Source organism: Coturnix japonica, chromosome 3 (assembly GCF_001577835.2).
Source record: "Coturnix japonica isolate 7356 chromosome 3, Coturnix japonica 2.1, whole genome shotgun sequence".
Taxonomy (NCBI): Eukaryota; Metazoa; Chordata; class Aves; order Galliformes; family Phasianidae; genus Coturnix; species Coturnix japonica.
This window is the reverse complement of record NC_029518.1, coordinates 47,784,149-47,797,857: the sequence shown is the minus strand read 5'-3', so window position 1 is coordinate 47,797,857 and position 13,709 is coordinate 47,784,149. Positions and strand designations below refer to the sequence as shown.

Here is a 13,709-nt window from a genome sequence, read left to right as displayed (position 1 = left end):
ATGGCAAAAATTGTTTGAATGTGGTGTTCTTACTAAAGGCTTTTTTTCCAATGGACAGAGTGTGATACTCCCCCAGGCGCATAATGAAGTATTTGCTGTAATGTGTCTGTGTTAGAAATTCAGAAAGGCCTAGTGAGATTAAAAGCATGGGAAGAACATGAAAAAGATTAAAACTCTGAAGAGCGTGCCAAGGATCAAATTCAACACATATTCTTTAACCGGATTTTCCAGTGCAATCAATAAAGCATGTGCATGCAGAGTGCACACAAGGTTGACCACCGCTGCTTAAGTCTCTGTGGGGTAATAGCACTGTTCAATGGAAAAACAGTAGGTCAGAAGATGAAACCAAAAACCCTGAGGAGTAAACACAAGAATATGAGCAATGTGCTTTTCATGGATTGCAGTAGCAAAGATGGCATAGTATACGTTTGTACACGTTATAACAAGCACAGGAAGATAATAATCCTGTATCTGAAAATGCTTATTGCTGTGTCTTTAGCTTTAGGCAAAGCTAAAGGAACCAAGAAAAGACATCTCAAATCACCCATAACTGGTGCAGCACACATATACCTAGAAGTAAGGGGATGAAATTGTGCAAAAGGAAAAATAAGCATTTTCTATTGGGAAGGATTTTCTACCATCCAAAAATAATTCAGTATGGCAGGTCTTTCATCAGTATTAGCATGAGCTTAACTGCTGAGCCTTCCATAAATATGTCTATTCTTTCTCATGTTTGTGAAAACTGTGCTAGTGTTTTAAGCTGTACCAGAAGCCTTCGTTGACCTAGTTTTCTATGCACTGGCAGTGAAAACAGTATATTGCTACAACTACTGGTGTTACTGTATTTTGCTATTACACTGACATAGGAAATGACTTTTCTCTCTTTGACACTTAGAGTAAAAAATCTGGGAACATCTCTTTTTTGGCTGCTCATTTTATATATGCCTGGGCAAGCCAAATACTTTCAAGTCAGAGCCAAGCTAGAGCCAAGCCTAGGGTCTGATTTGTCTCTGGGAAACAAAACCAAAGCTGTGTTACTAAAGCACATTGTAAACTTAATGAATAATGAAATACAGAGAAAAACATTTCAGAGACCAAGCCCAGACAGGGCAAAGGCAAAGTGCTTAATGCTGTGTATTCGTTTTATAATACTCTAGACATAGGCATTTTCTTTTTTAACCATTCAAAATGTTCCAAATGTTCACCACAATTTAATTAAACATCAGTTTAATAAGTTGGTAGTAATGCAGAAGTCCTAAGAGGTACTTGGGGTACAAACAACTATACATCTCTGAGCAAGTAAAGGATGCTAGAGACTGCATTGGAATTACTCTGTGCTTAAAGTGAAGCACACACAGAAATATCTTACTAAATGAAAACACAATAACCAGATTTGAACAGATCTTGCATATGTCACACGTTAAGGTACCTTCCTTACAACGTGATTCTCATTTTTCTCTTGTCATTTTTCATTAATGCAAATGTTAACAAAGTTCACTGTTTTGGTTCTCTAACCTTGGTTAGACTCTCTAACCAGCCTGGCCTGAGTGCCATAAGCAAATACGCTCAAAATTCAATGACCAATATTCAATGACCAACCAAAATTACCTCAGCATTTTGAAGGAAATAGGATAATTTTATGCACTAGATCTGCTTTTCCAACCTATATCCTGCCATTGCACTCTACCAGCTGAAACTTAGTGGGCCATTAGCATATGGAGATATACATGAACATCCTAAAGGAACAGACTTTGAGGATGACACTTAACTAAGTTGCCTGCTTTATGTTGCATTTAATCAATTTTAAGATATAACAATGAGGGATTTGGCAGTAACATTTGCCATCAGGTGTTCAGCCTTATGTTGGCTGGCTCCCAGGGAATAAGAGTAGAATGAGAACAGACCAGGACAGGGAAGGATGGAAGTTTCCACAGCTAGTGCCTGTCTGAGAGTGCCAAGGGCACAAGAGATGTCCAAGTGCTATATTTAGCTCCAAAGTATCTCTGTAGGATGATTAACTTGTACCATATGCTCTACTGGAAACCTATTTACCCCATGGTAGATGTCTATCTTCTGTCTTGAATTTAAGTAGCTTTATTGCTTAAAACAGTGAAAACTACAAAAATATTCTTAAACTCTTCTATTGCAATTGCATGTACAAAACAGGTAATTTTCTTCAGAAGTATCTGTAATTAGTATTTGCAAACATATTCTTACCATTCTAATAATTTCAAGTACATTCATGTGATACATATAAATCCAAGAGCATGCTTAAGTGCCAACTTCAGGATTTCAGGTTGTGAATGTATACAGCCTATATCTTCTTACTTACAAAACAGAGTCTGTATTTAGTTTGCAGTCTGGCTCTTGCAGTGCCATTGAGTGCAAAGTTTTCATTTGGTTCAAAGACAAAATCTTTTAATGATTTCCATCTAAGCCAAAACATAATTAAAAGATCCACACTGAGCTGGGTATGAATCAGCTGGATATGAATGTCAATTAAAGGGCTCTTCTCTCTCTTCTGATATACCAGACACTTGTATGGCAGTAAGAGGATGGGAAAGCTTTAATTAATTCCCAAACATATTAAATGAGGCATGCAGACAGATGACAAGATTTGTCTTTGCTTGTACTTCATAGTCTTTTTTTATCAGATTTTAGACAATCAACTTATCCATTTAAAATACATGTTTTATTTGCTTTTGTTAAAGGTTTATTTATATTTGTATTCCACTGTGCAATGAAAGAAAATGTGCAGAAACAATGGAGGAGACATCTATGTTGTGGCAGATTCCGACTGGCAGACAATTCAGGTAAAAACAAGTCATGGTTTGTTATTTTCTGCAGTAGTCTGGAAAAGTCCAAGAAGCCAGATTGCTATGTTATTTTTAATATGATACCATATAAGCCAGAGATGTTGAAAAAAAGATTAATCATAGGATATCACTTCACTTCATAAACAACAATCGCCAAGGGATTTTTCAATAAGACTTCATAAACAGTCTCAAAACCTTTCTTTCAGTTTTCCACTGAAGGCAACTGGTGAATTTTTTAGTGCTACAAACCTGGATTTAGAAGGCCTTCTGGAGCCTTAAAAAAAAAGAGTAAAGATCCAAATATTCAGATTCTGTCATTCAAAATCTAATCTTAATCCTTTTTCCCTGCTAACTAAATTATGCTGACTAAATTGTTGGCTATTGGGTTGATGGAAGGTTGATTCTAAAAAGTCCTTTGAAACTGTCCTGCTCTTGACCATGTTAATGAAAGAGGGCAGCAGACACTTGGAAATACAGGAAATTCCTGTTGTGAAAATCAGGTTAGGTTCCAGAAGAGATGTTCATCTTTATCTGTGTGGAAGGAGAGCATTGCTAGAGCCATCCTTTGCAGCAGTTGGTTTGGATGCCTCAGAGTGTCTCCTGAATTTTTGGCCATCTTGCATGATGTTAGACTCCTGTGTCCTCCTGTGCTATATATGATTTCATTGTTTTTGCTGCAAGATTCTTGCTCAATGGCTGGGATCCAATTCTACAGTTAACATAAAGAGGCATGAGCTCCCTGCCTACTGAGATAAACCTGCCCAACCTGAGTTATTGCAGTGCTCCAACTACTGTGGTGTCCTTCCTTTTTTGATATCCGTATGCTATTTCGAGGCTATAAGCAAATGCTTTGCCATCACTAATTTGGCTTTGCCTTGTTCAGTTTTGTTTAGGAGATGCATTCTCAGTGTCAACTTGTAAACTATGAAACTTTTATGATTTCACTACAGTAAAAAAGTCTGAGTCATGATTTCAAAGAGTTAATGCAAACTAGAAAAAATGAATTCATTCTAAACAGGCATCCAAATCATTCCTTATGTTCAGTTTCCATGTGGTTTGTGTTGTAAATCCTGAACTGGAAAACACAGATAGATCAAATTATTTCCAGATTTTTATGCTGCTGTTGGGCAGCCTGTGGAGATAATAGAAATAAAAACCTGAAGGATTCAAGTATGTCTGTGATGTACTTAATGTGCTGCCATTACAGCCAGTCCATCACCTCTGGTTGGTTTTATTCTCTGTGAATCTGACAGGGTTTGCAGACAGAGCAGTGAGCCAAATGTGATCCTGCATTCTTATCTGATTGAAGTGAACTTTAGGGTATGTTCTCATAATGCAAAGAAACAAACACTGCAACAGTGTCATTGCTAAATCAGAGCAATATTTTGGGGTAAAAGCCTTCTCTTGATTTAAACCAGAGCTAAAACAAACCATGTTAATTAGATGCCTTCTGTGATTTTCACCATCGTACAAACAGTGAATTAGAATGATTACCAAGATAGCTGTGTGAAACTACTTGTATCTAACTCAAGTATATGATGCAAACACAGTGGTTCATTTATTCTGAAGGATGCTGGTATTGGGAAACATATGATGAGATTTTCATTGTAATTTTTCACATACATATGTATATTTCACATAATAATTAATATTAGCTAATTAGTTTAATTTTTGAAGTTGTTCCAATGTAAGAGCCTATAGTGTTAATGGTTCTGCCAAAATTTGTCATATAGTGAGTAACCATTGTTGTTCATTGTTATTAAAGGTGCAACAGTATGCAAATCCATGTAACAGCAAGAACAAATTGCTTGTGTATTATCTACTTCAGCAGGTTAATCCCACAAACAATAAGACCACTGTAAATGCTCCTAATGCATCCAATGCCAGAAATGTATGTAATTGAATACATTAGACATTTAGTACAATTACTGATAGTAGTTCTTCATTTTAAACTTTTCAATCATTTTCAGATTGGAGCAAGACAGCCACAAATATCATAAAGAAGAGTTCTGATAATCTTGGGAAATCCCTATCGTCTAGTTCCATTGGCTCCAATTCAACATACTTAACATCCAAATCCAAATCTACAACAAATACATATTGCAAACGAAGTAGCCATACAGGTGAGTTCTTGGAATGTAGCACAGTAGATCTGTGGATACTTATTTTTGTGTTAAAGGTACACTAGTGACTTCAACCCAAAGATTAACATGAGAAAAAATCACTAATTTTTATAATTACAGTGTTTTTCATATATATGTTAATGTTTAATAAGCACCTTAACCAAACATAAAATACAACTAATGTATAGTTCTGATCTGAGTATGTTTGCATGCTGAACAAGTAGGGATGATGACAGTTTTTTTCTATAGCACTTTCCCATTTCTGGATAAAAGATAAATTCTATTATCCTTTTGTAAACAAATTGTAACCAAAGCACAGAGGGATGACGCTTGTTATCCAAGGTAACATGCAAGCTAGCAGCACAGTTGGAAATAGGAATCAAGTATTCCAAATCCAAGTCCTCAGTTGATTCACTCAGTAAAACTGCTTCCATTTGACTGTAACACATTCATGGGTAAAGAAATAAGTGGAAGCTACTTGGAAATTAATACTGCTTTCCCGGAGTATGCACAGTTTTTCCGTTCTACAAATAGCATGCTGTATTTACTGCTTATCTATTCAGACGTCAGTGGTGTATGTAATAAAAGACATCAGTATTCCACTCATGCTGTAAAAATGTGCTTATTTTGAGAACACTCTAAAGGAACACAAAAAGAGAGGAGCTGGAATGATTTGCAAGTTTGTTTACTTATATCAAACTATTTCAAAAAATCACCTAAATAGCTTATGAAATACTATTTATAGTTTTTTGTTACCGAGTTTTTGCTAACTCGTGTTGTCTTATTGCATAGTCACATAACATTACCACAGAATCCTTTCCTAAAATGTAGCAGAAATAAAATCTGCATATATATTTAACCCAAGGGGATTTATTTTCTTGTTTTAAAATGTGTGTTATTAGCACTTTTCTAGAAATGAATTGTATGATTTACTGGAAGTCCCCAGGGTCTCATTTCTGATGTTCCAATCTTCCTTCTAGTTACCTAGCATACTCTCCAGAAAATAGCTTCCTATTTTTATTTATGGTCATTTCCTGGTTCCGTTAGGCACACAATAATTTTTGTCTAGAAATCCATACTATTAACTTAATGGCAGCAGATTGTATTCCCTACCTCAGCTGCTCCTTTGGACTTGTTGGGCATGACTGAGGGGGTGAGCATCGTGCCCTTGCTGCTGCAAAATATCCTAAGGTCTGCCAACAGAGAGTTCCCATTGGTATTCATGTTGAATCAATAAATAGGCCATCAACACTGCAGATAAATCTTTTCTCTTGGCCTCAGGGCTTTTAATTGGTCTGACTACCAAAGTGACTTAATCCTGGAGTTTTTGCCGTGCAGTTCTGAAGCCAAACATTAAAGCAGTTCCAGATAAGAATTAAGTTTGAAGAAACTTACGGTTAGGAGCATGATCATGCACTTTCTTAGAAGTGGTGAGCTTAATCCCATGCATAAATTATATCCTGAAGGAGAATATTGTTAGTAATGTAATTGTAGCATGTTTTCTTAGCTTGTGAATGTCTAGTGGATGGGAATACCAGTTTTCTCAATATTGTTTAATTTCCTTACATTTTGCTTTGAACTCTGAAAATACACATTTTATTGTATTTTATTTTATACATTTCAGATCTTTTTTCTGAAGTTTTAAAATACCAACACAATTCACTCATAATTCTAAAATAATAGAAAATAAGGTCCATGGTTCTTGTTTTCAGACAGCTAAACTTCTTGGTTTGATGTCTTAGCTGCACTGCAGGTAAATAGTATAATAACTACATGTCTTGGTAGCTCTTGTTAATATGGTTGTAATGTGCATCCTGGAACTGACACAGGCATTCGTGTGTTTGTGGTGTAGATAATGTCTTCTAAGGCCCTTTCCTCACCAGTGGTGGAGTGTTACAGGTAAAGTGAGAACTGCTTTTGTCAAATGCATGGTTTGGACAGGGTGGAGGGCTGCCATTTGCATGATGTCCTAATTGGCACAAAGGACTTTGCTTATCAGAATCACTGCTTGTTTCTCACTGTTACATCTTGCGTCACTGATGCTGAATCAAAAGATAAGCATGCTTCAGACTCTGAGTTTCTGCACTCTGCATGGTACATGAAGCATTTGGAAGATGCTCTTTTAGAAGACATACCATGTCCTGATATTAATGTCTGTGTACTGTACGCTGGGGAAAGGAGATCAAGCACCAAAGAAACTTACACAGAGCATATATTAAAAAGCAAAAACAACCTGATACATACCTAGAATAAAAATCTAAAGATTTAAAAGCCTATTATAGGAATTATAGCATACAGTATATCTGGTCAGAGGCCATTGCAGGTTTTAGAATGACTAGAAGCCACTGTTGTTTCATATCCAGCTACCCAAAATGAATTAGAGTGACAAACTAGAGAACTCTGAAAGTTGTACTGCAGATCACCAGTTGAATCCAGAAAGCACATTTTAGAACACTTGTGGTGGACAAAAGAAATCACTTTAGCATCTTGCGACATTGCTGTCTATGAGACTGATGCAAACTTGCAGATAGTACTTAAATACCATATAGTGTTTCCATGGCTTAGAAGTTAAAATTACTTCTGCATAGGATTTGGTGGTGCAACTGCTGTTTACTTCTTTGTTTACTTCTTTTTACTTCTTTTTAACTTTGTACTTTGTTTTGAAGTTCATCCAGCTTAAAAATAAACAAACAAATAAAGAAAGAAATGAAAGAGAGGAAAAAAAAAGAAAAGGGGGTCCCACTGATTTCAAAAGATTTACATAATTCCCATGCAAGCAAATTTCATGAGGAAATAGCTGTTTAACAATGTAATGGTGTCCTGGGGCACGGGGGGAGGCAGGTGGAAGGTGAAAGAAAGAGTTTCAAAAACTTTCTCTAAGAACTAAGATCTAAATTTCTAATCTTTGTAATAAGTTATTCAATATGTAGAAAAACTCCAAAATGTAATACCAGTGGCTAGTAAATACCTACACTTGAGAGGCACAGAGTACCCAGCAATTCACTATTGGACATGGAGTTACTTGCTGCCGTTCATGGACATTCTTGCGTGCTTTGAGAAAATCATTCTGATATGCCTGAACATGCCTGTTTCTTTTTTGTAATGAGCAAAGCTGTTTTGATTTCTTGCTCTGCAATCCATTTCTATTTCATGCAATGCATTATACTGTAACATTCCTTATGGTTTGATATCATTACTTCTGTATTGGGTGTTTTCTGTTGGTTTTTCAATAATAATTTATTCATACAAAAGACAAATGTCATGTGAAATCTAATCTTAAACTGTGTGCTGCACTTTTAAATGATCTTTTACTGAGGAGTTTTTGAGGGTGATTTCACCTAGGTCTTCAAATCAGCCATCAAAAATGCTGCTTGTAAAACACACTGCTGCCCAGGATCTTCCATCTTACTATTGGCTTATAATGGCCCAAGCTTTGCCTGGGTTAAGAGTTACCTCCAGCCATACTCACTACAGTGGAAGAGATAAGAAAACTCAATAAGGCAGTGTTCTTGAGAACATGAGTTACAGTCTCTGTTTCTCATTGCTTAATACATGAGCTCTACCTACTGCCCATCCTCTGAATAGCAGTTAGCTTCTGAAGAACTCCCCTACTATGCTGGAAAATGCCTTACTGGAAAGTATCTTATTCCTTTTTTCTTTCTTCCACTCCATTGGCACATAGCACTTAAACTTTAAAGGATGTGGATTTTCTGCATCTTTTCATCCCCACGGTTGTTCAATCTGTACTGTCCTTTCTTATGGAAAATGCAACTTTATTCTGTGCAAATGAAAAAGCGCGGTCCTGATTTGGTTCTGGTTATCTGATTTAAGAGTAAGTTGTATGTTACGTTCTGCAGTTATTCCTATGCATAGTTTATAATTTCCGCAAGTGAAATAATTAAATCCACTTAAGGTTATTTTCCAGTACTTTATCACACAGAGATGCCATATTGTATGGACATCCCTCTTCCTCTAGTACTTTTTAAGATTAAAAACGAAATTAACATATTAATGGACAGTGACAGAACTTCAGGCAAAGGAATAGTGGGATAATTTTGAGGGAGTCCTGAGGAGTGTGATCACCAAACCACACACTGGAAAAGAATTTAGAAGGAGCAGTGCGAAGCCAAAAAAAGTTACTTGCTGGCTTCTAGGGCAGTAATTTCATTCAGCAGTAGTGGCAATTGAAGGCAAATCAATGTGGGAGTAACACACTTCTTAAAATATGAGTTTGCGTAAGAAAACCTAACTCCTTGTTTCTTTTTCCTCTTCCTAGAGAATATTTTTGTTGACAAGCCATCTTCAAAATTTGCCCAAGAGGATGGGGAGCAGACGTCAATCATCCCTGTCCACCAGGTTATTGACAAGGTCAAGGGATACTGCAATCCTCACTCTGACAACTTTTATAAAAATATCATCATGTCTGACACATTCAGTCACAGCACAAAGTTTTAACTGGACTTCTGAATTCTTTGAACTAAATGAAGCCAAAATATCTGCCCGGAATGGAGAATACTGGATATCATACAGTGTGATCTGCTCAGTTATTTTTCCCAGTTTATAATGTTATCTTATAAACAGATTCCGCTTGCAGACCAGTTTCTTTACCTTTTTCTTATTGTAGGAAAAAGGACCATTTTCTGCCATGACATTGAGCTGCTTTGTAGTGTGCTCCCTCCAACATGGTACCAGGACAGCTAATCAGAATCCTGTGTAAATATTTTAAGACAGAAGAGCCATAAGCCTAACTCCAAATTATACAGTGTGAACAGAAGCATATCCCAACTCCTGGAGAAAATAGCAAGCATGTCATGCAGTAGAGACAAGCTCTTATCTAACAGTTTTTCCCTACAGCATTTGTTAGGTTCTCCTTTTTGTCTGTTCAGTGCTGCCTGCTCTATTTTTTTTATTGTTATTATTTTTATTTTATTTTGTAAGTGGATAAAATGCTAAGACCAGTAAAAGAAATTTTTTAAGACATTTTTTTGACAAAATAGACCTAATCATGCAAATCTTGCTTACCAAACTCTACATTCTGTAAATTCAGGCTAACAAATACATACAAGCACTCTTACTATACAGATCTGCTAGCTGAGGAATACCTTCAGGCTGCTAGTAAATCTTTTGCAAATTTTAAGCCTATATATATGTATGGCAACATACATTTGCATTGGTGCAGAACAAGGTGAATCCACAGTTTATGCAAACTCTTGTTTCTATTTTTATTGATCAGCATGGAGGAAAAGCAGCATCTCCCATTGCAACTTCTATTCTGCAATGTCTGTACCAGTGTGTACAGTCTTATATTTTGCTGAACAAAACAGAAACCATCTATATATAAATGCATAAATACATATTTAGATTTCTCTCCACACATACTTTCATAATATGCACACAGTCAATATTACTGAGGAAACAATGTGTGCTACAGACAATCTAAGAAAGGCAAACAGTGGTAAACTTGAATACAAGTTGAATACTTTGTGATCCCACAGGTTCATTTGTCAGTCTACTTCAGACATGCTGTATGTATAGGCATCTCCATCAGATGGCATTGCAATGTTAGCATAACCTGAGTTACGTTTACCAGTAATAAACAAATGACATCATTCTGGGCACATGACACTATCAGCATCAGTATCCCTCTCCTGCCCTCCTATTGGCTGACTGGCTTGAGGTTGTTGGAGGCACAAAATTTAAAGAGTGTTGAGGCAACGGGAAGGAATTTTGGCATTGCTGTACTGTGTAAATCATTACACTGATCTCTCTGTGTGTGCAGACAGCAGACAAGAGCATAAAATGCTCACTTGTTTTAAAGTCTATAAATTTGTGACATGTTAGCTTGTGACCATGTCTGCCAAAAGTACATGAAGCATGTTCACCCTTTGCCAGGTGTTGTAAAAGCTGTTATTGCACATGTCACAGAAAGAATGGGCCAGAACATCAAAGGTGTTCTCAATTACTGTTTCAGAGGAGAATGTTTCCTAATGGAATTTTTTGTTGTTGTTGTTGTTTTTAAATAAAAAGACTTCTTTTTACCAAAGTATTTTTAGGCAAATACCTTATTAGCTGCATTGGGAAGATAACCAGAAAGTCATTCCGTGAGATGTTCAGTTGCTAAGCAGGTGAATACTCAGTGATTAGGGATGTGGATTTGTGCCTCTCTGCTCTTCGCACACATCTTTGTGTGCAAAGATCCTTTAATGCTGTGACCGCACAAATGGAGTATTTTCCCTGGCTGCAAACACCTTGCAAGAGGAGTATGTCCTAACTGTATTCTGTCCAGAAACACTGCTGTTGCTACACACACCTTAACAAAACCTCAGTCTGTCTCCTAACTGCAAACACCTATGTGGTGATATGAATGAAAGTCAACCATATACATTTAACATGTAATTATTAGTACGGATGAATGCTGTCAGGTATATTTGAAAGAGGAAATAATGTAGGGAGAGGTTATGTACAAGCATTTACTGAATTTATATATCGTCCCACTTGCTTAACTACTGTAGGTAATAGAGTTCAAATAGCAGCTTACTGTGAGATTTCTACCTGATTAAGGCATTCAGAAGTGAAAAGAAGGAAAATAAAACATTCCTGGAAAGAAAAAAAAAAAATTAAAAAATAATGTGGAACAATAAAACATAATAGATTAGTAAAATATAATAAAAAACCAATATTCTGACTGAACTGTAATCTAACTATCAGTTTAATGTACAGCTACATATATTTTTTTTCTGAAATAAGATTTTCTCTTTTCTTTTACTACCATGTAGTAATCTTAAACTATCTGTGTGCGTTAGATGCTCTGGAATGCTCTCAGTTCAATGTAAAGCTTCTACTTTGTAGTTGACATGCTGTAACCTCCTTTGTACATATTTATTTATTTGTGAGGTTAAAAATGTCAAATATACTTAGCTCTGTCATGTCTGTTATTGTTTAGCTTCTGCTTCACCATAGAAAAAGAGGGAAATAATAATAATTTCTCATTTTTTTTTCCAAACACTTTTTGTGAAAAAATTTACTGTAGTTGTGGATGAGGAAACATGTCAACATAATTTGCAATGCTAGTCAGTGGAATGTAGTTTAACAGTCTCAAAGATGGACTAAAGTGGAAAGAAACATTTTCCGGTAAACATCCTTGATGTTAGTGTACCAAATAATTAAAGTTTTTTTAGTAGCAAATGGTTGAAATTTTTTCTTTTCTCTCTGTCTCTCTCTCTCTCTTTTTTTTTTTTTTAAGTTTAATGGCAAAAATTACTCAGTGGAATTCTGAAAAATAATCTTGTATTTATTAAATATGTGAGACAGGTACATGTGTAGCCAAAAAGGTGGAAACAAATGTGCAAGACTACCTCCATAGAACATAGAAACTCGATGAGACGCGTCAGACCTGCTCCCCAGTACTTAGACCTCACTCCAGAAAATGAACAGCCCTTGAAGTTCAGTGACAGTATTTATAGAATGCAATGAAAACAAAACACTTAGTAATAATAAGGATGCAGGGTGTGCCCCTGGGCAGCCTGTCCATGTGTGTTTGTGGACAGTGAACACTGCTCTTGGGCTTTGTGCCTTGAATGGTGTGGGAGGATCCTCTGAGAGAAGAAGTCCAGGTTTTTTCAAGTGGCATTTTGGCAGATACCAAACTTGTAAGAAGTGATTTGCAGCATTTGAGGGTGGATTTATTTTTCTCCTCATTTCATCACTTTTTAAATATCAAGAACAATTTTATTTTAGTCCTCTACTGTTAACAGCTTCCTACTGTAACCCATTGAGTTACATAAAATGCCACTTCATTTTGTTCCTCTTGCAAGGCTGATCTATAATCAGACTTATCTATGTAACCATAAGGACAGCTACCGACTTACAGGACATCAGTGCAATTCATGGAGGTGTTATAAAGATTTGTTTTACATTTTCTGTATATAAAGATGTATAACCATATACAGGTCAGAAAATCAGTCAAATGTCTTAGAAGTTAAGGTCAGGCAAATCAGTTATGCAAACCAGTCTGTGGAGCGGACATAGGCACTGCTGTGCTAAGGAAGCTTTTCCCTCTGCTTAGCCAATCTTTATTTAACTCGTTCCATATAATTTGGAGTGCTCCTGGCCCTGCCTTGGCACTCTCGTCCTCAAAACATTTGCTGCAGTGCAGGAAGAGGAAAACAGAAAACAGTTAAGGAAAAGGAAAAAAAGGAAAAGGAAAATTGGGGATGTGAAAGGGAGAGAAAAAGTGAGAAGGTAAAGGAAGTGGTATGGGAGAGAAAGGGAGAAAGAAGAGGAAGAGAAATAAGCATAAAGTAAGGGAAGGGGGAAAAGGGAAGAGGACAGGGGAAAGGCAAGGGACAAGGGCAGAGGCAAGGAAAAGGGAAGGGGAAAGAGGAAGGGAAAGGGGAAGGAAAAGGGAAAGGGATAGTAGGGCTGTCAAGGCATGCTTCGCATTTTCTTATGCTTTTTATATCATTTCTTCTCCTCTCCCCAGGATGTGTTACTTTGACCAGTGATGGATGTAGGCTAATGGAGAAGATGGAACACATCACCATAGTTATATGTGCACCTGTAAATCAAAGTGAATATTTTTCACTCTTCAGGTTTAAGCTGAAGATCTGCCACAGTTCTTCAAGGCAACAGCTCCATGCCTGGAGATTGATCTAACAACAGTATCTATCTCAGTAATTCAGGAACACCCTGTTGCCCCCCATGATGAGAAATCAGCCTGACAAGCTCCAAGCATCGCATATGAAATAGCTAAATGAATTTCTTGGAAGCC

The 13,709-nt window shown here is 36.6% G+C and overlaps 1 protein-coding gene across 4 annotated transcripts in view; it reads left to right on the top strand.

The window, feature by feature from the left end:
- The window catches only part of ADGRG6 (adhesion G protein-coupled receptor G6), a 109,655-nt gene extending 97,531 nt beyond the window's left edge, over positions 1-12,124 (top strand). For 3 of the 4 annotated variants that reach the window (XM_015858345.1, XM_015858347.2, XM_015858346.2), the window contains 3 exons: positions 2,712-2,813; positions 4,787-4,939; positions 9,216-12,124. In XM_015858345.1, the coding sequence (XP_015713831.1) occupies positions 2,712-2,813; positions 4,787-4,939; positions 9,216-9,394 (434 nt within the window). In that variant the 3' untranslated portion in view covers positions 9,395-12,124. Of the gene's footprint in view, positions 1-2,711; positions 2,814-4,786; positions 4,940-6,791; positions 6,839-9,215 lie in introns of all 4 variants that reach the window. The other variant, XM_015858348.2, reaches the window with a different exon arrangement.
- Positions 12,125-13,709: the final 1,585 nt, after the last annotated feature.